This window comes from Falco cherrug, chromosome 5 (genome assembly GCF_023634085.1).
Source record: "Falco cherrug isolate bFalChe1 chromosome 5, bFalChe1.pri, whole genome shotgun sequence".
NCBI classification, from domain to species: Eukaryota; Metazoa; Chordata; class Aves; order Falconiformes; family Falconidae; genus Falco; species Falco cherrug.
Window position 1 is genome coordinate 42,558,882 of NC_073701.1, and position 23,712 is coordinate 42,582,593.

Sequence of the window (23,712 nt, forward strand, 5' to 3'; positions counted from 1 at the left end):
AAAGTAGTGTTTAAGTATGCAGTGAGTGGTGAATCATATCAGGACTACCTTAAGAAGTTATTAGAATTTGAATGAGTTCTCATTAACTTTCTATGAACATTAAAAAAGGCCCAGAAAACACAGATGCTTATATACACATACCCTGGGGAATGTAAAAAAGTGAAAGAACATAAAAAATATCAATGTAGAAAATATTTAGAAGGATTTAGGAGCACAGCCAGGAAGACACTGTTTTCTATTTATTAACATAATATCAGCCTAGCTTTACACCATACAGCAAATACCAAAATTAACTTTTTTTTGTTGCTTCCCCTAAAGGACTCAGCAATCCTTTCTCATAGTGGGAGTAAGGACAGACAAAGCAAAGGTAATGGCTCTTTAATCACATTTTGTACACAGAAATCTCCTCCATATAAATTTTTATACTCAAACTAGAAGCTTATTTAAAGGACACACCTTAAGCACAAATTTGACATCTACAGGATGACCTTGTGTTTGAGTTTTTCTGTTTGTCTCAGAGCTAGAGAGAAACCTTCAGGAAGTAGCTCTCAAAGATACACTTGTACATAAGAATATGAAGTGAAACAATATACCTTATCTCATTTTCCTCTTGACAGTCATGACACTGTGTAGTTTCATCACTTTCTGGTCTGGATTTGGGATGTGTTTTCTAGGAAGAAAATGCATTACATATAAATACTGTAAAACCTGCATTAAGAACTCCCTAAACATATGTTGTATATTTCAGTTTGCTTCAGATTTTCAGTATCAAAATCATCTTGCAACATGTAGGCCAAATCTTGTCCTCCAACATACATTTACTACTGGTATAATTTTACTATCAAAGCCTTTGTATTGTAGGCAGGGGCACAAGGGGCAAAACCAAAATAATCCTCTTCTCAAGATACAATAGGAGAACTGGCAAATTGGGGCAATCCTATGTTTTTAATTTCCAATTAGACAGCTATCATGCTGATTAGACAGAATTTGCACTTTGGTGGTGGAATTCAAGCATGTGACAATATAAAATTTACGTTTGCATGCCACAGTTCAGTGAAGATCAAAAGAGACATCTCGCTTTCAAATGCAGAATGGTTCTGTTTTCCCTGCCTCCCCATAGCTACAAAATGTACTATCCCTATGTAAACAAATGTAATTCTTACCTTCCAGTATACGGCTCCCAAAATAAAGCCAATAAGAAGAGACAGCAATGATGTCAGTGCTATGCTGATCCCTTGCAGGCTGGAGCTGCTAATGAAGCCAAGTGCCTCTTCTGTAATTACAGATGTTCTTGTTAGCTAAGACAGATTTATAGCAGAAAACTATCTTCAGGGCAACACTACTAGCAAGAGCGCTTTTATGCACTACCTGCATAACAGCAATGTAGATAGCATAAAAGATACTTCAAAGTGCTGTGTACATGAGGTGCACTTCATACAAAACCTCACAGGAAAATTTTGACTACAGGGAAGCTCCTCCCATTTCTGAAATAGCTGTGTTGAAGAGCCCCAACACTAATTCTCTTTTCAACATTTCTACAGAATTTTTTTTCTTGCCTGCACTTCAAAATTTTCCGTTTATCAATTTTTGAAGGTCTTCTTTTGTAACATAGTAATTCTTTGGAAGACAATACATGTGTCACTTTGTGCATTCACTTAAATTCCATGAGAGACATCCCACTGACTGCAGATAGACGCTTTGCCTTGCCATCAACGGACGACTAGCTATGAGGCCTCTTGAGGGAGATTATAACAAAATAAGCCTGACCACACTTCTAATGATTGCCTGGAAAGGTCGCACTGACTTCAGTAAGATCAAACCCTTGTACCTTGCAGTCTAGCTGTGTGTTATTATGTTGCAACTATTTCTTGCTAGCTTTTTACATTTTATACGGAAGAGCCCCGATCCTAGTCTTTTATGTACACAAACAATTCCATTCCGCTCACAGGAAGCTGTACACATGCTGTGACTAAAATGCATTTAATTTTAGTTATTTAATCCAGTTATTTAATCAGAACCAGGATGTGAAAAGTCCTACAGAGTCGCCCTGGGATCCACCTTCTGAAATGCAAAGTGAGCCACAGGAGACTGCTGGTTTAGACACCATCCACCCAGTTTTGGTTCATCTCAAGATTTGGTGTCTGCAACTCAAATGGTGGGTGTATGTCAGATTCCAGGAAAAGAACCAGCTGTAAGCACTGGAAAAGTGTAGATGATTAGATACAGAAATGAAAATGGACTGATAGCATCAGAAATTTGTGTATCTCATGCAAACAGCAAATGTCTAAGCACACACAGTATGATATACTGTGTCAAGTAATGTGTATTTAGTATATTACTAAACAGCCCCTAAGAAAACACTTTAGAAAGAAGCATTCTCATAATTAACTAGCAATTCATTTTCAACTCAGGTTTTCTGGTTTGACATTTTTACACAAATTCAGCTGTTTTCTAGAGTCACAATAGACAGAACTAAAAAGTAAAACAAAAATTATGTAACATATACTCATACACTACATATATCTCTGCATCTCATACACTGTTTACAAACTCTAGGTTCTGACTTCAGGGGCTTGAATTTTACTTAGAGCTGGTAGACTCAGCACACTAAAAGGAAACATTGGTCATGCAGAACTGACGCTATCTTACCACGAAAGAAATTTGTCTACAGATAAAGGCAAGATAGCAAAGTTCTACAGACGTGAACATCAGCTGAAAAGAGAGGCTACTGATTAGTCTGCCTCTCTCTCCTCAGACATTAAAGCCAAGAGCAGAAATTCACTGGAGGAGCATATTTTTTCTCCAACTCTCCATCCCAGATTAGGCATAGAGGAGGCTTGCTTGCAGAAATTATTTTCATGTAATCTGGACAAACTCAAGTGGGGTACAGCCAGCCTGAACATCTAAATAAAAAAATTATTGCTATTACTTAATCTGATCTGTGTTCTCAGCATATTCTCAGAAGAAAATTCCTACATTGCTCTTGTGCTGTAGTCAGGAAAAGTGCAACATCGATTTGACTAATACCATTAGCCATTCTTCCCAGTGACAGACCACAGAGTTATACAACTGATTTATGTACATCCTATGAGGATCATCATGTTTTCTGGATTCTGCCCTGCAAACTTCAAAAATAAATGGAAATGTGACATAAAAATAATAATAAAAAAGTCTTCAGGTCACATATAGAGCATAATTTATTTGATAACGTGTTACAGTGGAGTGTAAAACCTCAAAAATCCTCTGCCTACTCTGCAATGCTGTGCGGCATGTCATGGCAAGCATGCTGATTTTTACATGAACTTCTAGAGACATGATCTATATGCAGGGTGATCAGTGACAGTCTAGCACCCTCATTTTTATTGTTATTTTTCACGATCTTTAGGGAGTCTTAGACAACAGAAGAGTTCCCTTTACAATACGGTACCTAAAAGTGGAAAAATCTGATTTCTGAGAAGGTATCTCCAATGTGGATGCTTTCTTCAGCATCTATGAAGAACTGAAAGGAATGCATAATTTAGCTTTCTATGTGGGGACCCGCAACCCAGGGACAGAGCCTAAATATAGTCAAATTGTGACACTTCCCCTAGCCTACTTGTGAAAAATGACAACAGACTTTTTTCATAACTTGATAGTGTATGAATTAATTTGAAAGTTAAGTAGCCCACAGGTACCTTAAAAAGTAAACAACAGATTATTTAATTTCACTTTCAAGTCCAGAAAAAAAGTATCTTGAAAAGTCTGTGCCTTTTATTTATAGTAACATCTAAAATAGAACAGGTTGGAGAATTTTCAGTCTGGACAACCTCCTGGGCACCTATGTCCTAACAAAGAAAAGGGAGATAATGAAAGCAACCTGGCTGCCAATAGGTTTTTATGCCTTCCATAGGACCTTTTCTTCTGTTAGAAACATTAGAGCTGTACACAGAAAGGTTCTCACTCCCAATAGTTGTAAAGGCAGAGTAGAAGGAATAGGAGGAACCAGGTGTGTCAGGAACTTTCTGAACTCCTTGAGCAATGCCAGAGGAACTGCTGGTTTTGCAGTTAGTGTATTATTCACTTAAAATAGACTCTATCCAGTAAGGTGCAAAAGAGGAGTGGAAGCAGGCCAGCACCTCTCAGAACTCTCTACTCTGCACCTTGTGGAAGATCCTCTAAGGAAATGAGCTCATCAGATGTTGATTTATGTATAGTCTTCGTGGACTTTGGGATGTTAAACTGTGAACACAATATATTTACATTAAAAGCCACAGAGCTACACAATGAAGTTATTGAGTTGCTCTCCACCTTGAGCCATGTGTGTAGGTTTAGCAACCAATTATGATTCAAAGCACTGACTCCATTTTTTTTTCCATATATGTCTCAAAAGAATTTTCAGTTTACCTCTGCTCAGCTCCAACACAATTACCACAAGATCTTATCTAAAAAAATGCAGAGCAGCTCTCACCTATTCATTAGGGTTTTCCATTAACTATGAAGTTGGAAAAAGGAACAAAGGCACAGAAGGGAACGCTAACTGCATTAAGCCATGGGTGAACATTTTCAAATTGTTGTGCAATTACTAAATTAAACCTTGGCATTCTTTGCTTAATTAAAAAAGGAGACCTTCTTTCTAAAAACAGTTACAGAAATCTCTGTTTACACATTCTTTGAGCTGTTCAGTACTGAATAATAAAGCTAAATTATTGTGAGGAAATTATAGGCAAAAATGCAATAAAGTAACACTCAACTTTCTGTGAAAATATAAATGATACTATGCCATTAAATGGAGTGAGAAGTGTTAGTAACAGATAGTAAGTTCTAGTAAGTTCAAGCTTTAATTGGAGCAACATGAGATTCATCTCATGGTGAAAAAAAAAAGGCTACTATATGTTGTTTGGTGCAACCACTGTAAGAAAAGATCAGGACTCAAGACTTCTTATCCTGACACTTGTTATTTACATAGGAACCATCTCATCTGAATTCTCTAGACTATGCATGGTATAATGATCCAGACAAACATCAATAAGACTGGGACATAAACAGTTAATAGGAATTTAAATTGGACTACAGTCATGCAACACAAAGAAGAAAACAAACCAGCCTAAATAAATTGGAGGTAGGAGTGGGAGTGTTTTGAGAATTTTATGGGGGAAAAGATGGAGTGGGAACATGCCACAGATATATATTCAGTGTTACAAGGATGAAAACAACACTATTGTCATTCAAGAAAAGTTAGAATGAGATACTTGTTCTCTTTTACATTTAGTTGGGATAAGATCCTTGGTGTAGATCTACTCTATTATAGTAGTTTAATTTTATTGTCATGTAATAACAATGAAGTCATGAAATATGACTCTTTGAACAGCTGTAGCAACAACATGAAAAAAAACGTAATTTAGCTAACTGATATTAATACACAATTTCTGTGATAATTATTTAACAAATTATTTTATCAGATGATGTACTTCAGGTTTGCCTAATTTGAATTTAGAATTAAGCACAGTTCAAGTCATCTGACTGCACAGACTTTATTAATAGATTCAAAATGTATTATTAATCTGGAGGGGTTCTTCTGCAAACAGTGAATACTTCTAAAAGGTCTAGAAACCATTAATTTTAAATAGCTCAATTTAAAACTGTGTAAAATTAAAGAGGGTCATTTAAAAAAAAAATTGCAGTAGTTTGTGTTTGAAGAAGCTTTTTTCAGATTTTCCTTCTTCTCCAAATGTTTTCCTTTTGCTATTTGAATCTAGGGGTGCTGTTTTCAGAACAGTACTGAAGCCACCAGTCAAGGTCCCCTGTGCTGGGGAGTCTGCACACAGGAAGTAATAAAGTTTATTCCATGTTGTTTCTTGCAAAAAGGTGGAGATTAAGCAAAAAAGAAAACTTTCTCAGCAATTAAGCCAAGACAAAACTAAAATCAGTACTGAAGACCGTTTTTAGTAAGACAGAGATGCCAATAAAGATGCCACAAGTCTCTCCCTGCAAAGAAACCTCCAAATAACGAAAGTGCAACCAGTCAGCATCCAATGTCCAACTTAATGTGATTTAATCTGATTATCAGTTCAAACTGTCCTTAGCACCAGACAGGCAGTCCTCATGTCATTTGTACGTAAGGCTGTTAACTGATATCCAATTTTCCAGTAAATTGCTTAACTGAACGCTAATCAGTTAAAACACACCTGTACAGCATATGGCCAGCCAAGCAATTTCTTTGACTTACTGCATTATTTTAATTAGGCTTTTTTCCTATGTGATTATCAGTTCCAGTTATAAAACAAGATTAATAAACCCACTTCTGTACTCCCCTCCACAGTACAGACACAGGTGCCACACTTCGCTGCGCTCCCTGGCCTCCCTCCTGTTACTGTACTGGGTCAAACTCCTTTCATCTGAACTGCTTCTGTAATCCATCTGCCTTTCTTTTGGCTCCTTGATCCATTCCCATTGCTTCAGGCTGCAGCTGAGTTTTCTTCCTCTAGCAGTGACAGCAAAAATTATCACATGTTGAGACCTGAGACAGATAGGTATGCACTCTTTAGCCCCCTCCTGGTGCCTCATAATTGGCCTTGGGCTCATCAGGCTATTTACAGCCAGCTCTGTGACCTCTTGGCAAGGAATTTATGGCAGTGAGACTTTTCTTTTCTGGAGAGGCAGGCTGGCAGCAGGACTTGAAGGTGGATTTTTTTCCAACCTTCTACTCAGATGATTCTGGGGAATGATGACTTAAGACCTTATCCTAATTAGAAAGCAATCAGGAAGGGCTTCAAATCTGGCAGCAGCTGTGAGCCAACTCGGAGATAACGTGTGTGGTGATAAAACCCCAGAGAATAACTAGATTACACATTCCAAGAAAAGGAGGGTGAGAAAAACCTCAATCTTAGTAGTATCTGTACCACCATCAGGAGTTACCGTTGTGGCCACCAGGCTACATCAGGCTGATTTCTTGCCCATGTTTTCTTAAGCACAAGGAGTACCAGCCTCACACTTCATCATCACACATTTAGTTAACATGGAGGCTTGTGAAGTGAAAGGGGGAAATTGTGAAAGAGATACATATTGTCAACCTGATGCGTCCAGCAAACAGCAAAATGGGAAATAACAACACGGTTAGGCTTCAATCACCATTTAAGGAACCTCTAAGGAAAATCCCCTTCTTTTGTTCACGTGGAAAGCTCCAGAGGGTATTCACCTTGTTGTACACATGCCACTAAAAGCCCCTGAAACTTCAAAAAGCTGTTTCTCTTCATCTCAGATTCCTATACCCCTTCTGACCCCCTGACGGGAAATGTTGAGGCTCTTACAGCAACAATTCTGGGCTCTCTTATCTGTCAGTGGCCAGTCAGGTAACACACTGACCAAGAGAGATGAGAAACACGGAGGTGGCCCACCAGAGAGAATATTACAGCCTGGCAGAAGTGTAGTGACTTTGTCCTTGACCTCAGCTGAGAGCATGCTGACCGCGGGAGCTGGCCCTACTGTGACCACAGCAAGCAAATGTGGAGACTGTCTTCAGGTTTGGTGTCAAGCTTGGGTTTGACAAAACACAATGTACAGACAATCTCCTTGCCCACGTGAGTACCCTCAACTCCTCAACTCAGTTTAGGATAGCTATTCTGTTCATTTGGAGCAACTTCCTTTTCTGAGAGTTCAAACGAGGTGTCTGGGACAGCCAAGTCTGCTGAGGCTGTATGACTAGCGAGACCTCATGACAGCCAAAACGAAGAGACTTGCCCTCTTCAAATTGTAGAGAGCTGTCACATCACTGTAACTTGATAGCGTCTCTAAATTTTGATTAGATAAGTTCATTGCATTTCAGTATGACAGCTGAGAAACACATGGTACACCATCAGGCACAAGTAACTTCCCATTAATTTGCACAATTAATGACATTCTTTTCCTCTGCGCTCTTGTAACAGCCAGCTACCAGAACAAAATGGAGACACATATATTAATTCAATCACTTGTACTTACTGTTACTGTTAGTGTTACTGCCAATGCTGTCATTCCTAAGGGAGCTGGCAGCAACAGGAGGAAACAAAAATGTTTTTGTGACAGCGACTCTGGAATCTAAATAGAAAATGAGTGTGTCAGCATTATGTAACTTAAAATACAGTTCCCTTTATATAAGATGATGGGCTATAGGGCTCCTCTGATGTGGCTATAGGGCTGTTTTCAAAATCTGGCCACAGGGCTGTTTACAAAGTGGATTAAGCCAAAAAAAGCAGTCTTATTAAGAGGCAGATATATCTACACACTGAGCTGCTGCTGAGTAGCTATTCTGGAAGAACAATTGCTTTGAAGAAATTCCTAGGTTATGGCAGTGATCTACTAGTTACTACTGGTGTAACTGTGCAACTGGATACATTGCCCTAATTAAAAAGCTAATGGCTGCCACTAGAGAGAGAAAAAGAAAAGAGAATACAAAACCTCCATTTACTGGAAGGATGAGAATGATCTGCAGGAGCCTGACTTGAACTTGTTAAATTTTTAAATGAACTAAACATGGCCCTTTTCAGGAGGAGTGGGATGAATTCAGAGGTGAGTGGAAGCTGCTGCAATTTACAACTTGTCCTAACTTCCTATCCTTTCAGTAGTGCAATCTTAGGCTCCTTTACTGCCTTATAAAAATTGAATAGAGCATTAATGGAAGATAAGAAGAACAATGTAAAAAGATGATACAGGATATATTTGGGATGAAAAGAAACAGAGCAGGCATATTGTGAGATTATTTGGATTATATTAAGTAATGATTTCACTAGGAATGATGGCACTAGTTTTACTGCCAGATAGAACTCAACTTAGAACAGAAACACAAGCTGCGGTATTGGTAGTAATTTTAACTGGCAGTAAAAAGGAGACATGGAGGTACAGCATCAGAACCTTAGCATCTCTGAAATCAAAGGAAAATCACCCATTTTATACCTACTTAGAGTCTGTTCCCCAAAATGGCAGCCATCTTACCATTTTCTGGTGTTTCTACTGTTGAAGGCAGAATGCAGTCATTCTTATACAATGTGTCTGCAAACTCCTTGTAGACCTCAATGGTACTATTGAAGTGCCTAAAAAAATCCTCAGGAATGAAGCGACCTTCTTCATAAAGATGACCATTTTCTTTTACAAAATCCTAGGGTAAAATATAGAATTCAGCTTGAAAGAAGGTCAAGAGAGAGGCTCATTTAGCACTTCAACAGATAATGAAAATATCCAAAGATGACACAAAATGGTTTTAATTTTTAACCCAAAAATGACCAGATTTGCTGTATACGACCTTCATAAAACATACAAGACCTCTGATCTAAGGATTCCAAATTAGCTTTGCAAGTAGAAATAAATTATTAATCCAGCGTTGTAAAAATGCCAAGGAATGAAAGGCAGTCTGCATCCTTTGCTGAAAACTAAGAGACTTTTTTTATTTCCCTCATTAAAAAAGTCACCCTGATTTCACATCACTTTGCAATGTTCCACATGATCCTTTTAATCTGAACACAGGAACACAACACAATCATAGCTATTGTCATAAAAGTACAGGGAACAGAACACAATAGGTGGGATATGTTACAGCACAGAAGCAGGCTGAGATGCCTGATAATGTACCTAAAAATAAGAGCAGGACTATAAACAAGGAAGCCAAATCACTCAGGTCTAACAGACAAGTGTGTTATGCCAGACTAAATCACAAGATTAAGATCCGTATTAAGAACATTGATGGTTATCTTCTTTTCGGTTTTTGTGGGTTTTTTTTTTCCCACCTGACTGGCTTTCCTAACAACTGTTTCTTATGCCAGTGGGTCGAATTTGGCCTGAGGTTAGTTACTCTGTACTCCCATGAAGGAGGACAGTGGTAAGAACATATGTTAAATATGTACAAAGAAAAACTTCCTGGTTTTGGCTCAAAAATTATTTTATGTTTAACGTTTACTTCTTCATTCTACAAAATAAAATTCTTCTTCCCCAGCCATATACCAGCTGGGTTCTTTGAAGCATCAGAACAAGAATAGAAAGAAAAGAAAGAGATACAATAAAGATTGGACAGAATTCAGTTTGAAATGGAAAAGTAGAGAATGTCTAAAAACTCTTAGCAATCTAATGCCTATATATGGCAGGGTTACAAGGTTATGCCACTCTAAATAAGATTGAGTGTTTTAATTCATTTGATTAATTCTGGATGTTTAAAAGGTGCAATTATAATAGCTAAGGACTTACTTAGCAAAAATAAACATATACAGGAGATTAAATCCTTGCCCTAAATAACATGATAGATTTTGCCCATTTTATTTAGTGGGACCAAACTTTTCACTACAAAACTTAATTTTAATTAATGATAGACTGGTTAGAGCTGGGTAAGGGATTATAAAGTTAATTTTTTATTCCCCCATCATTTTCACACAAGAAAATCAGACGTCTCTTGAGTGAGACTCCTGGAATCCTTCCAGCTGCTGTTGGAATCCAGAAACACATGGAAATAGGCTGGTATCCTCTAGTCTTTGCTGTGTCTTTGTATAAAAGAGTTCATTAAACCATGGTGAAGCTTTCAGAGCTTCACACACTGTGATACATACTAACAATATATTAATAACTTCAACAACATCATCTTTAAATTTAAATTAGTATCACTAGCAAAATGAATAATTTAAGCTGAATGCACAAGAAAGATTTCTGCCAGTTTCAAACAAACCAGAATGAATTAATGACCCTAAAGATGACAGTTACATTTTTGACTACTTAAATAACTGTATACAGGTCATTGTATATACTGTAATCCCTTGTAAGCCACTTTCCTTTGAAATATGAGATAACAAATAGCCAACATTAGCACAGTTTACCCAGTGCACTTATAAACAAAGTAGGATTTCTGATATACAGGAATAGAAATGAGAACAAATCTAATGTAGCTTTGGAAACTTTTAAACTACTACTGAGTACGGTGCAAAAGGAAGTTCAAATAAAAATATCCAGCGTACAAGTAGAAACTCCATATAGGAATACCTTATTTTTATCAAAAGCTAGGCATGCCATAAGATCATTAATTATCCTTGTGAGATTATTGATGATTGAATAATTGCTTAAAACATCAGACATATCTGAAATATCTGAAAATTTCTGGAGAAGATTATGTAGACTTCTTGAAAATTCAGGCACCATCAAATGCAACCAGCAGTGATTAGGCTGTCAGGAGATAAAAAGAGAAACAGAGAGGCAGATTAAATATTAGAACCAGTTTTTGCAAAAACTGGTTAAGCAGCTCAATGTGCAAAAGTAGATTAGATTGTTCTTTCCCATTTAAATTATCTTGAAAGTCTAAATTAAAATTTGTCTTTAGTGTGGCCAACTTTCTCCTCAGTCCTTTTGGTAAAATTTCTATTCTCGCTGATACTAACATATTTATGGTTGTCTGTTAAATGCCATCCCTTCATTAAATTCTTAATGAATGCTAAGCATCAGTGTGTTCAGAATTTGAGCCTTGGGACATACTACTATGAACCCCAGTCCATAATTTCATTAACCTACTCTTTTTTTTTTTTAATAACTACTGCTTTAACAATTTTCTCCAGACTTTCTTTAAACCAATTGCAGTTTTCATTTTATTATTATTACCCTACATGACTCAGTGAACCCCAAAGATCCTTGATTTAAATCTCTTCTGAGGAAAATTTCCATAAACATTTTGCATGAAATCCATGTATGCTTTTATTCACCTTTAAACTAGTTAGCTTAGCCAACTCCTTCTCTAAATGCCATTCCTGAGAACAGTTTCTAGATCTAAGAGTTTTTCTTTTCCTGAGCTTTTGCCAACAAAAGGGTTCTGCACAGCTTGTCACAGTATCTGCCACATCTGCGCCAGTGGAATAGAGTTCAAATCCTTTCACCAACAACTATGCAATTAGTTTGCAGATAAAGTTTGTACAGCTGTTCAAGTGACTGAAACACCGTCATTCACCTTGCTGCCTTAGAGGCAGCCATTAACTTCCTGTACTTAGATTTACATAAGAGTAGCCAAGTAAATAAAAATGCCACCCAGTCCAGGAAAAACCCTAAGTTAATATATAGGTCTGCAAAAATACAGGTAATGCGTTAGTCATACTGCAACATATACCTGGAAATCCCTTCCTAATAAATGCTGAATTTTTAATGGTAAGTGTTACGAGAATTTATTCCATATGAGAAGCTATTTTTTCAATGGTTAAAAATGTCTCAGCAACATTAAAGCCTGCCAGCTATGAAGATCTTGGCCCAGCAGTCCCAAAGTACTCTCAGTATCACTAAACCAGTTTCCAATTGTTTCCTAGTGGGTGGGCAGCATCCACTGAATCCACCCACTCCACCTTCTGTAATGCACAGTAAATGTTTGGTGATGTATCTGCTTCTCAGTTTAGTCTCATTTTACTCAATTTCTGCAATAAACCTGCATACAGATTCTTTATTAAAAAAATAATAATAATTTATCCACTACTATCAATATCATCACTCAGCAACAAATGACTTTCTCAACATAGATGTTCTGTCTCAATGTGTAAACGTTTTTGATGAGGTAAAACACACTTCACGCTTTCAAAGACTAACCAGACTATCAAGCATCCACGTTTAGAGAACCAAATGCAAATACATTGTCCAGCTCCACCTGGCTTTTCATTTTTGTGTATAACTCTCACACACCGATAACAAGCAGCAAGTCAGCATTATCACCATTTGTAATTATCTCATCAATGACTTAAAAAAGAATTAAACAGAATGTGAAATGAATGGTGTTTGGCTTGATTCTATTTCCCTGTTTTCCTTCAAGCACAAAGGGAAAGGGAGAGACAGTAGCAAATAAAACAGAGAAAGCTTGTTGAAACGTACTTCGTTCTAGCAGCACGCGTTGTGCCACATCCCCTTGCCCTCACAAGACAGATAATGCATTTTCCTCTGCTTTGGTGTAGGAACATGGAGACAGAACAGCTGTGATTCCCCAAACTGCAAACCTGGAAACCCTTTTCCTCTGAGGTTTTTGTGGGTATGCACTTTCTTCTGGCAGGGATTAGCAAAAGCTTGCTGCTTCTCCTAGTAAGCATTTGTTGATTCCAGCAGGGAGTCTATTTTGTTGCTCCCGTGGTTTAGCATGTGCGTGGGAGTCTCCTCTGACTGAACCGTTCTGACCCACAAAGCTGTATTTCATGAGCGCTTTAAGTTTTCTTTTCAGTAATATCAAGCTGTGCAATCACTTGCTATCTCAATACCTACCAAATGCAGGGATGAAACTGCTGAAATTGAGAAATGTGATGTTGTCTGCAAGGAGAAATGGAGGTTTAACTCTGCTTTTTTGTGTAAACTTTGACCAAGGTTTATGCTTCAGGGCAACTGCAAACCTGACTTCCTTTGTACTCCCAGGTAGTCCACATTTAGCTTTTTCTTTCTACACCTATCTAAAAGTTTGAAAGGTATCTATCTCGTCTTCTGAGTTCAGCTCCTGCTGCTGTCATCTCTGTCTTTTAACCTTCAGGTTAGATACACAGTTCACTCTATGAGAGACTACTTTTAAGCCACTCAGACGTCTTGAGCTAGTGCATAATGCAACAACTCTTCTTTTTAATGGATCGGGTCAGTCTGTTCCTGTTAGGTGCACTACACTGGCTTCCCGTCTGCTTTGCATTCACCCTGCCTTCCTACCTTTAGTCATCTACATTTGAGGCTTGCTATCTTGGGTACATCTCCCACTTCACACACACACTAAAGATTAAAATCTATCGTAAAAAAATTGCAGGGCACCGTTTCAATCCTTTCAGAGCTGAACAAAGGGCATTCGCCTTATGCAAAGCTGTGGGATTCCAGCTTGCAGGGACCTTGTAGAACCCAGAGCAAAACCTACTTTATTCAGTCAGCCTTTGCTGTGGTATGTATAACGCAACCTGCAATCACCAGAGAGGAATTTGGCAAATTGTGATATGAACACCCCCAATACTTCCTCCTGCAAAGGCATGTGGCCAAGAACTGCACCTTCCATCACCATGACTGAAAGTGGTGTATGAGCAAAGGGAATATGGAAATCCCAGCTCTGCACTTCACCATTTATTTCTTGGCTGCTTGTTGTAAATGTAAACTGGATCTGTGTTTCTGGGTATGATGCGGCAAGACGGCATGGCATTTAAACTACAGAAAAGAAACTGTACTGGCAGCCGAAACTAAACCACAGGGTGAGGTCAGAGTTAAGCAGTGAGAACAATCAGGACTCATTGGTCAAGCAGGCTCCCTGGCCACCTTCAACTGCAGTGCCAGACTCCCCAGGAGTGCAGTGGAGGGAAGAGTCTCGATCCAGTCTGGCTCTCGCCCATCAGCTGCCACGCTCATCCTGGAGGCTGGGGAGCAGCGCTCAGGCTACGACTGTCCTCCACAGACGTGAATCTCATTACATCAGGCACCAAAATAAATGAATTTCAAAAAGCACCACAGTCAGGGGATGGTGGCAGCTAGTTACACTTCCTTTTTCTCTGGATATTGGCTATTTTCAGAAATTGAAAATTTTCCATTAGTTTTAATTATATTATAGGGGATCTAGTACCCAACTTCCAAAGCATTTGTTTGCAGAGTTTTTCTGTCTAAAGAATCAAGATTAAACTGGGTTTTCTACAGTACTCTAACTTTTAGTAAAAGCCTCAAGTTTCCAACAAAACCTTTAAAAACATTATGGCCAGATCTGCCATAATACCTTGTAACTTCACAGCTCGGGGCCCTTCACTATCCCACAGCCTCTTTTTTTCTCCAGCCATCTTGTTATTCAGGACTGAGAAATGTTGCTTCTGGCATCGTTCTCCAGTATTAACAGAAAATATTGCTAGATTTGTTACAGTGCTAGGATAGGATGCATTTTTATATGTTTATCACACACAAGTTGGGTTTTCATAATGAAAACTGTACAGACACAAACCCAACTTCTTACATCTATGAGATGAAATACAATGACTGATGATTGTGTACAATGAATCATTCTCAAGACAGGCACAATATTGTTCAGTTTAACGGACAAACTAGTCCTTTTCTTGCTTTTTTAGTTTCCTTAAAACAATATAGTACAGTATAGCATTCAGCATAATTTCTGCTTTCACTTTGTTCCCTTCTCTCCTTTTTCTTGCACTGTATGCAACAACCAAGAGAGCATTTTCAATGCATCATTCTAAAAATATGTTTTTAAAATTAAGCAAAAAGATCAAAAATACTTAGTAGAGTAAGCAATAAGATAATATGAAAAAGTTTTTAATACAAAATGTTTTAAAACTAAAGAAAGTATGTTCTGTGTATTAACTATGGGATTATATAGAAAGAATCATACAAAGCATGTTTGAACCAAATAATGTCCTCACTTTCTACCAATTTGTTTAGTTACTGATGTGACCATTTGCTGAACTTAGGGTTCTCTCGGGATCTCTGTATTTGCTGTGCTTTAAAGGCATTTCCACTGCTGAAATGAAAAGGACATGCTATAGTACATACCAAAGTACAATTAGAAAGAAACTGCTTCTTTAAGAAAGCAACAATTTTCCAATGACTTGATGAAATAATACCATAGTTTGACTTTTTCCAGAGAAAATGTTAAAAAACTCATTACGAAGAAACATTTTTCTAAGTTTCCTGTAATTAAAAAGGTTCTAAGTGACTGCAGGAATCTCTACCTTTCTTTTAAATGAATATTTGAGAAGTGTATCAAAAGTGAAATACCCAGTATTTAACTGTAACTGACTAAGCCACAGGACTAGGTACAAAACGATATGGCCATCACTGGTCCCAGTGGGCTATTTTATTGGGATAAACTTGAAGTGGTTGTACATACCAGACTATCCATCTTCGGGACATATTTAAGAGTTATCATATAATCATTTGGGAGATTTCCAACCTACAACAGAACAGATAATGATATGTTATTACTGACCACACAAAGTAAGACTTATTTTCCATCACTGCATTCAATATTCAACACAAATTTTCAGTAACCTACCAGGTGCAAAAGCTTACATATTCAGTGTCCTGTGGAACTACTATTGACTCTTATTTGCTCACAAGTGAAGCATCTTTCCACACCTCTGTAACATACCCAGCTCCAATCTGATCATGTTCAATGCTACCATTTCCCCACAGAATTAAAGTCAGTAATGTGGTGAGAAAAAGTGATCTGACGTTATTTATTACTGCAGAACCTCCACTGCATTTTTGTCTTTTAATGACATGCCTTGAAGTGTTTCCATGACAATTCCTATGCAACCCCAACCACTCCAACAGTAGAGGACCCAGTAGTCTCTAAGCCCTTTTCCTTCAAATAATTTCCAACTTCAGCAGGCATTTGAACCTAAAGAAATAGTTGTCTGCCTTGTGCTTAGTTCTGTACCAGGTCAGAACACTTGAGCACAACTTTAGCTTTGAAGCTGTGCCTCTTACTAATGATGAGCAATGTAATTATATCATAGCAATGTCCTGGGGCAAAGGAGAGCTTCTCCACATGTTAAGATGAGCATGGTTTTGCAGATGTGGGTGAGTATGGGGCGTGCTGAAGCAAAAGCACGGAGTAGAAGAAGGGTTCTCAGTGAATTATACAATGCAATCTGCCGCAAATGGGATCCAACACTACTGTGAGACGTGGTTGATCAGCTGGGGAATGTGGTGAGTGGGGAGATGAAGAGGGAGATGCTGCCATGATCCCCAATCTCTTGCAGTACTTTTTTCAAAAGGTTTACCAATACCCTGATGCTTAGTGATACAGCAAATGTATTTTCTTTTGTATCAGTGAAAGGTTCAATTGATACTGCTCATCCTTGGTTTGAAATCCATTTAGTCAAAAGACAGTAACCACATACATATTTCCTTTGATGAGCCAGAATCTATACTTTGTTCAGCAAAGCGTTTCTACTTCTTTGGGTTAAAGATCATTCTATTATGGCTGCTTTTGATTCTGTTGCTATAGCAACCAACACAGGGATTATATTTTTTTCCCTGTGCAGTTTTTAGGTAGTATTTTGTTTGACGCAACAGAACATTTTTTTGTTAATTAAAGTTTAGTTTCAATTAAAAATTAGAACAGCAATTTCAAAATGTTGTGGGTTTAGAAATTATCAAGGACAATACTTATGCACAGTCAGTCACTAGTGAATTCCAAACATTTTTTTCATTTACAATGTGGGCTGAGCCACAACCTTTCAGTTCAGTGACATCTACCTTTCTCCTACAGCTTTAAGATAGTTTTATACAAATGATCCTGGTAAATTCCTTTCCGTTGATCAATTTTATTTTTTATTTTTATACCTACACATTCTCAAAGAAGTAGTTGCTGAAGTTCCACTAAAATTCTCTATATCAATTCTATTTACCTGGCACTTTGGGGAGTTAATGCAAGATGCTATAAACACTGAAAAATATTGCAATACATTTGTTCTTTCTTCAGAGCATCTGAATTATTCTAAATCCTCACCTGTAATTTTTTGTGTATTTTTTTCCTTCCTCTAAAAACACCCTGACATCATGACACATTAATAGGTAATGCAGTTTCTTTTCCGGCTCCCTTTGCGTGCTTAGAGAGGTAGGATTAGCAGCACTTCAAGCAGCAAGGATAGTGAAGATGCTACTGTATGTGCAAAGTTTCCCATACTCACTCTAGAGGGATTCAATACTTAGCAATGTCAGCAAAAGCACTGTTCTTTAAGAAAGGTCACTGGAAGATTAAATTTGTTCCAAATCAACGAACACTACAAGAGTTGATATGCATTATGTATACAATCTACTTTACCGGCATCAGAGCCTGTCAAGCACTTTTCATGCACAGTTAAAAAAATTTAACTGCCCAAGAGTTCTTACAGCTTCTCAAACAAAGCTGGAGAATACAGCTCAGCCTCAGATATTTTTCTCCTTGACAGATTGTGAATCAGAAAGGATATTTAAGGATTTTTTGAATTTACTACTAAAAAGGAAGATCACGGGCGGGGGGGGTGGGGGGGGTGGGGAAGGTGTCAAACACAAAATATATGCCCTGCCTCAAGACACGGCTGGGGGGGGGGGGGGGGGGGGGGAGGTGTCAAACACAAAATATATGCCCTGCCTCAAGACAAAATAACTTGTTAAACTTGTATTGATGAAATTCCACATGCCAGATGCTCTGCTGATGGTAAATGATGGAGCTCAGTCAAAGTGAGGGAGTTACACTTGTGTCCCAGTTGGACTTCCCAACTCATGCACATAAAATAGGGTAAAGCCTTTGATGTAAGAGTGAAGGATATGTTTGTACTAAATCTGTGCATTTTGTACTCTCTTGCTTTGCTGAAACAAATCTTGACATTTCAGTGAAGGCTAACCACCAAGACTACGATCCAAACCAACCACTTGGTTTTCAGCTGCTGAAATGATTCTGAAAGGACAGAAAGGATGCTGCATACCTGCTCTGTGCTGGGTGCCTGACTGCTGCGGCTCCCAACAAGGAGCAGCCAAGACTGCTCTAGACTGCCTGAGCAAAGTGGAATAGGAAGGGACTGTCTTTTGAAACTCCCTGAGTCCTGGAATGGCTTTTTCGGTTCCTGTGTTCCATTCCTTCAGTACAGTGACCTATTTTGGGGCAACAAAACACCTGCCTGCATGATTTACCTTGGTTTAGACAAAAGTAGCAGTTCTGATGATTATAAAGAACGTCAACTGATAATCTTGGAAAGTAATGTATAGAACTAAAAGAACTCTGCATTGCAATTAAAATGTCAAAAAAAGTTTCTCTGATTTAGTGGGGGTGTGTGGTTGTAGAAATCTTATCAGGCTCTGAGAAGAGGTGAAGAACACTGAATCTAGATGCATGTCTTCAAATCCATATAAAATCCACATTAGGTGCTATATTCCCAGTTGTAATAAAATCTCAAACTGGGAAATATAAGATTCCTTTTGACATAGAGAGGTCTTAATATTTAATACATCACTATTAACATTGGATAACCCAAATATACTTTTAAAATATGCGCATGGTCACGTAGAGGGGGAGATGAAATAGGGTTCTTGTGAAAGTGATTTGAGTTCCATAAACTACTCCTTTATTGCAACAGCAGAATATAATAAAGATGACCTCAATCTGCAGCCAAGTGCACTGAAATGAGAGCTGCTGCGCTTGGAAATTCTCTTTATTGTAACTTCTGAACATTTTAAGAAGACAAGCATGGATATCATTATTTTTTATACCCAGATAAAAAATGAGGTAATCTAATAAAGTAAAAAAATTACTGTTTACCATTGTCAGTGATTTCTCTTCTACTCTGAGGCATATGATGGGAAAACCATACTTCTCTTTTGGCTACCATTTCTACCACCCATTTCTCTCAGTCATCCCCCTTTTCCTACTCTTTAATACTTCTGCATCTCTCTTCTTTACATCCTTGGCTTTTCTTTTCCTGCAGGAGCTTCCCCTTTCTGTCCATCATCTCTGCAATCTACTCTATCTCATCTGCTAATCAAGCAGTTAATAAAATCCTCATCATGTGGCTTAAGACAACATGCTAACGATTTCCGTTCACACTTCTTACAGCCATAGTGGCAGATTATTTGCAGGATAACAACACTGGATCATTTTTTATAACCCTTTCTCTCAGGAGAGTTAAATCCATTTAAAAATAAATATCAAATGTTGCAAAGAGTGTAAAGTACACATTTACAGCAAAGATGCAATGTGAAGGCAAAGTGTTTGAAACAGCATGTCTTGAACTAGCAACTTGGTCAGTAAGTGCTGGCTATTGTTTGGGCTTCCAACATTCAAAAGAAAAAAATTGCTTTAAAGAAGTACATACAAGGAACAAGAGGTGAGTGCCTTAGATTTTGTTAATGGATGAAACCAAAATACGCAGTTACATTCTTTACATACTGAGCTGTGCAGTAAAAATTATACTTATATGTAGGTTTGCTGTTCATATTTAACAAACATATATACAAGAGAGTCCTAATCCTTATGCAAAATCAGAATCACAATTACAGCAATGCAGCTTTCTGCTGACTTACTGTGCTGAAAAGAACAATGGGGACAGGCTTTATTGACAGGTGCTGCAATTACAGTTTCATAATACGGAACATTTGTTCATCAAGTAATGTGTTCCCCTCCAGACATCTTCATTAAAAAACAAGCAGGAGTTCAAGTGATTAGTAATGCAGAATTAATACTCTCTAAATACTTTTGTTCCCTATAGGTATGAATTTATGCTCTTTTAAAGTTCTCACAATTAAAAAACAAACATAATACAATTGTTCAATTGTTCTTTGTGTCTTAAAATAATTTTACTTCATATGAAAACTTATGTTATAAAGATTTGAATAAATTTAATCTTACAGAAAATACAAGTAATTTTTGTATAACAGATACCAGTCTGGTTTTCTCTTAGGTTAATTAATGCTCAGAAACCTTACTGAAACTTTTCTTCCACTTCTAGCTTCCGGTACGTGTCTAGTATGATGCTAGTGAAGATCCAGATGAACACCACTGAAAAGAGTTACACCGTACACCTGTCCTCAATTTATTACTCAGCACAAAGTTGACTAGGCAAATGACCCACATTTTCAGGCACTGCACAGCATGCTTTATTTATTCTCCAATAGCTTTTAGGCTTAGTAGACATCCCTGGTCTGTATTCACAGAAAGTGTTGAGGGAGGCACATTCTCATATTCCTAGAATACAATATAGTCGAGCAGATGACAACCACAACCATGCTCAGGGGGTTTCTACCAGTGATATAGGTGATTACAGTACTTGGAACAAGAAGCCCTGAACCAAATAAATGCAGGCTAGGTTGTATCAAGCTACAGGCAAAAGAGTTTGCTAGGGAATTGTGGCACTGTTTTGCAAGCTGTAGGTGAACTGCAGTAGAGGTAGGGAAGAACAGAGTAGGAAAGAGACGTGGATTCACACTACAAAGAAAATTTAGCATGAGATAGGAAGAGCATGACAATCTGTCTGGAGTTCATCAAAGAGCATCCTTCCTGCAGCCATAGACAGTGTAACAGATACCAAGGAAATAATGAGAAGAAGCTAGGACAAGAGAGCAAACTCAGCATGTGTTAGGATATCACAGGCAATGTTAATGGTGTCTTTGAAGACAAAACCAAGAAGCTTGCTGTTGATAATAAAAAATAAAAGGAGGAACAGCTTGCAGGAAATAAGTAGATACACAGGGTCAGAGCAGCAAATAGACAGAATGGAAAATTATAGAAGTCGAAGCCAGAAAAAGACATTTCTGTAGATTGGATTTTTATTCACCAAGGATTTGGAAGAAAAGTGAATATGTATGGACAGAGAGCTACAAAATAATTTTTTCCTGTTATCACAGGAAAAAAACATGGAGGTTTTAGAAGTGAACTTACAAGGGTCTGTAAAGTGTCAAGAGCCAAAATGGACACCTTTGTTATAGACCTGAATGGCTGGGGGGGAAAGGTGATATACCTTTACAGTGAGGAGAAAAGGCCCAGGGAAGACCAACAATTGGGGGAAATGAAGAGATCATAATCTGCCTCAGTGGAGGATTCAGGCAATATTGAATCTAAGCTGATGGCTGAGCATTTGTGAAGAGAGGTCAATATCCTAAGCTAAATGATGGGACTTGTGTACTACTGTTGAGTGGCTAGTTTATCGCACACAGATACAGGACTATCCTCATGACTGTGGACAAAAGGGCTTAAAGAACATGACAGCATGGTCAAGAATAAAGCCTTTAAAATAACTGTCATACCACTCTGAGCAAGTGTGATAGAGCTTGTGGATAACACCACAATGAGCAATAACTGTACACATAACAGTGGCTTCTGTGAAATCCTTGGTGCTACAGTTTGTTCTCACTGTGAAAAGGGAGGACATTTAATACAGACATTATGTCCTACTGGCACAAACTCTTTGGATTAGAGGAGAAATAAAACTTTTAAAGGCCAACAGGATCAATAAAGAATCCAACCACCTATGGGTGCTACGTCTAATTTTGAAGCTGTAAGCAATCAGAATATCATTGCATAATTCAATGAGTATATTATGTTTCCAAAAAGCAGAAGTGGTACAAAAACTTTTGTAGTAATTTGTAAGAGTTGTAGGGTCTCCTGAGCTATATTTTTAAGCAACGTCATGCTGGAGTCCATATAGCATAAACAAATCATACCTTTTAGCAAAGTAATGTGATCAGTCAGTATTCTCTGTGAATTTCTCCCTTCTCATATTCACACGGTCAGCTAATGGTATTTTGTTTTTAAAGTAATTTAAGCCTAATAATATATATTTTTTTCATTTTGTTCTCAATGTCAAGTTGTCATAGTGTAGCATTTCAAAAGAGAATGGCCAGCTTGCAATATAGTTTGTTTAATTGAAACCAAGGGTTCTTATACTAAGTTTAAGGTAATAAACTTATTTCCATGTTATCCTTTCAGTCCTCAAGTGGCTTTATAGAAATTATTTCCACAAATATTAACACAGACAGACAAAACAGGGATACAGACTTTCGCCAGAACATTCTCAGATGCACAGCTCAAAACAGAGAGAATCCAGGTGTCTGTGCTTTGTCTTTTCTGCATCTCTCTGTTATTCCTCCAACCCAAAATATCTTTGAACATGCTAGTTAACTTCACCCAAATTTTGCATCTGGTAGAGAAATGTGAAAAGTATAGGTGTAAGTCAGGAGAAGGACCATACAGCATCCTCACCGAGGACTGTCTGGAGGAGCTCAGCTCTACCCCACTCTGCTTAGGTTTGGCCGCAGCAAGGTGCAGTGCAACCTGGACAGTTGCCAGAGGTTTTCTTCTGTACATACACTAGAACAGCTGCCACACAAAGCCCTTCCTGCCCAGCCAGCAGCCCAAGCAAAAGGGGATATAAATCCAGCAAGCGCTCAAAACATTGCTCAGGTAGGCATCATGCTTATGGGGCATGGGAGGGAACTAGCAACGATGCTGCATGTGGAGAACTAAGAGGAGATGTGGAGGAGGGTGGGGGTATGGAAACACAGTACTGCAGGAATATATGTGCAAGAACAGCAGCTGCCAGACTAGTCTGGAGGAAGATGTAGGAACATAGTATGTGAAGTCACAGCCAAATTAAAGAATAACTTAATTTTTATGATAATAGGTTTCTTTCATAATTTATCTCAAAAGCAAAGTGTGATTGCTCAAGCCGCATGAAAAGTTTTGTAACAGGTATTTATACATTCTTGAAGTTTAAATTGTAATAAAGGGAAAGTTAAAACAGTTTTTCTGAGGATACATATTTGACATATAGCTACTGCTAACCTTGTGCTAGACAGTTTCAACAGCACTCATAGGAATTATAGGAGTTCTGTTGCTCTGTCATGCTTTCAACAGGTTTAAATCAAAACTTAATACTCTTTCAAGAGATGAAATATTATCTTGAATAAACATGCTAATACTTCAGGATTCTGCCTAAAGGGACTAATGTGAAGCACTAAGTACTTAAGTATAGAGCACCCCCAGAGATTTAAACCATGTGCCAATGTATATAACAATGCCTATGAAAACAAGTGGAGAACACTGCACTGGCAGCAAATGCAAGGGTATCCAAATTAAGTGTTTAATAATATTAATGCTAGTATTGCAGCCATTTTTCAGTAATGAAGCCAAAATCTTCAGCTGAATTCAATACTTAAATGAAGGTATGTTTGTTAAGTGTTCAGTATATATTATTTCTTAAAACCTTTGGTGTTAGGTCCTTCACTACTGCAAGTTAGCATAACCACTGACTTCAGTGGAGTTAAATACCAACT

General features: G+C 37.9%; 1 protein-coding gene across 2 annotated transcripts in view; it reads right to left on the reverse strand.

Moving 5' to 3' along the window:
- The window catches only part of KITLG (KIT ligand), a 55,110-nt gene that overhangs the window by 4,143 nt on the left and 27,255 nt on the right, over nucleotides 1–23,712 (reverse strand). Inside the window, exons 3-8 of one of the 2 annotated variants that reach the window (XM_055712336.1) lie at nucleotides 15,788–15,850; nucleotides 10,972–11,151; nucleotides 8,947–9,109; nucleotides 7,957–8,052; nucleotides 1,164–1,273; nucleotides 594–670 (exon numbers count right to left, since the gene is read on the reverse strand). In XM_055712336.1, coding sequence (XP_055568311.1) covers nucleotides 594–670; nucleotides 1,164–1,273; nucleotides 7,957–8,052; nucleotides 8,947–9,109; nucleotides 10,972–11,151; nucleotides 15,788–15,850 — 689 coding nt within the window. The remainder of the gene's footprint in view (nucleotides 1–593; nucleotides 671–1,163; nucleotides 1,274–7,956; nucleotides 8,053–8,946; nucleotides 9,110–10,971; nucleotides 11,152–15,787; nucleotides 15,851–23,712) is intronic. The other variant, XM_055712337.1, reaches the window with a different exon arrangement.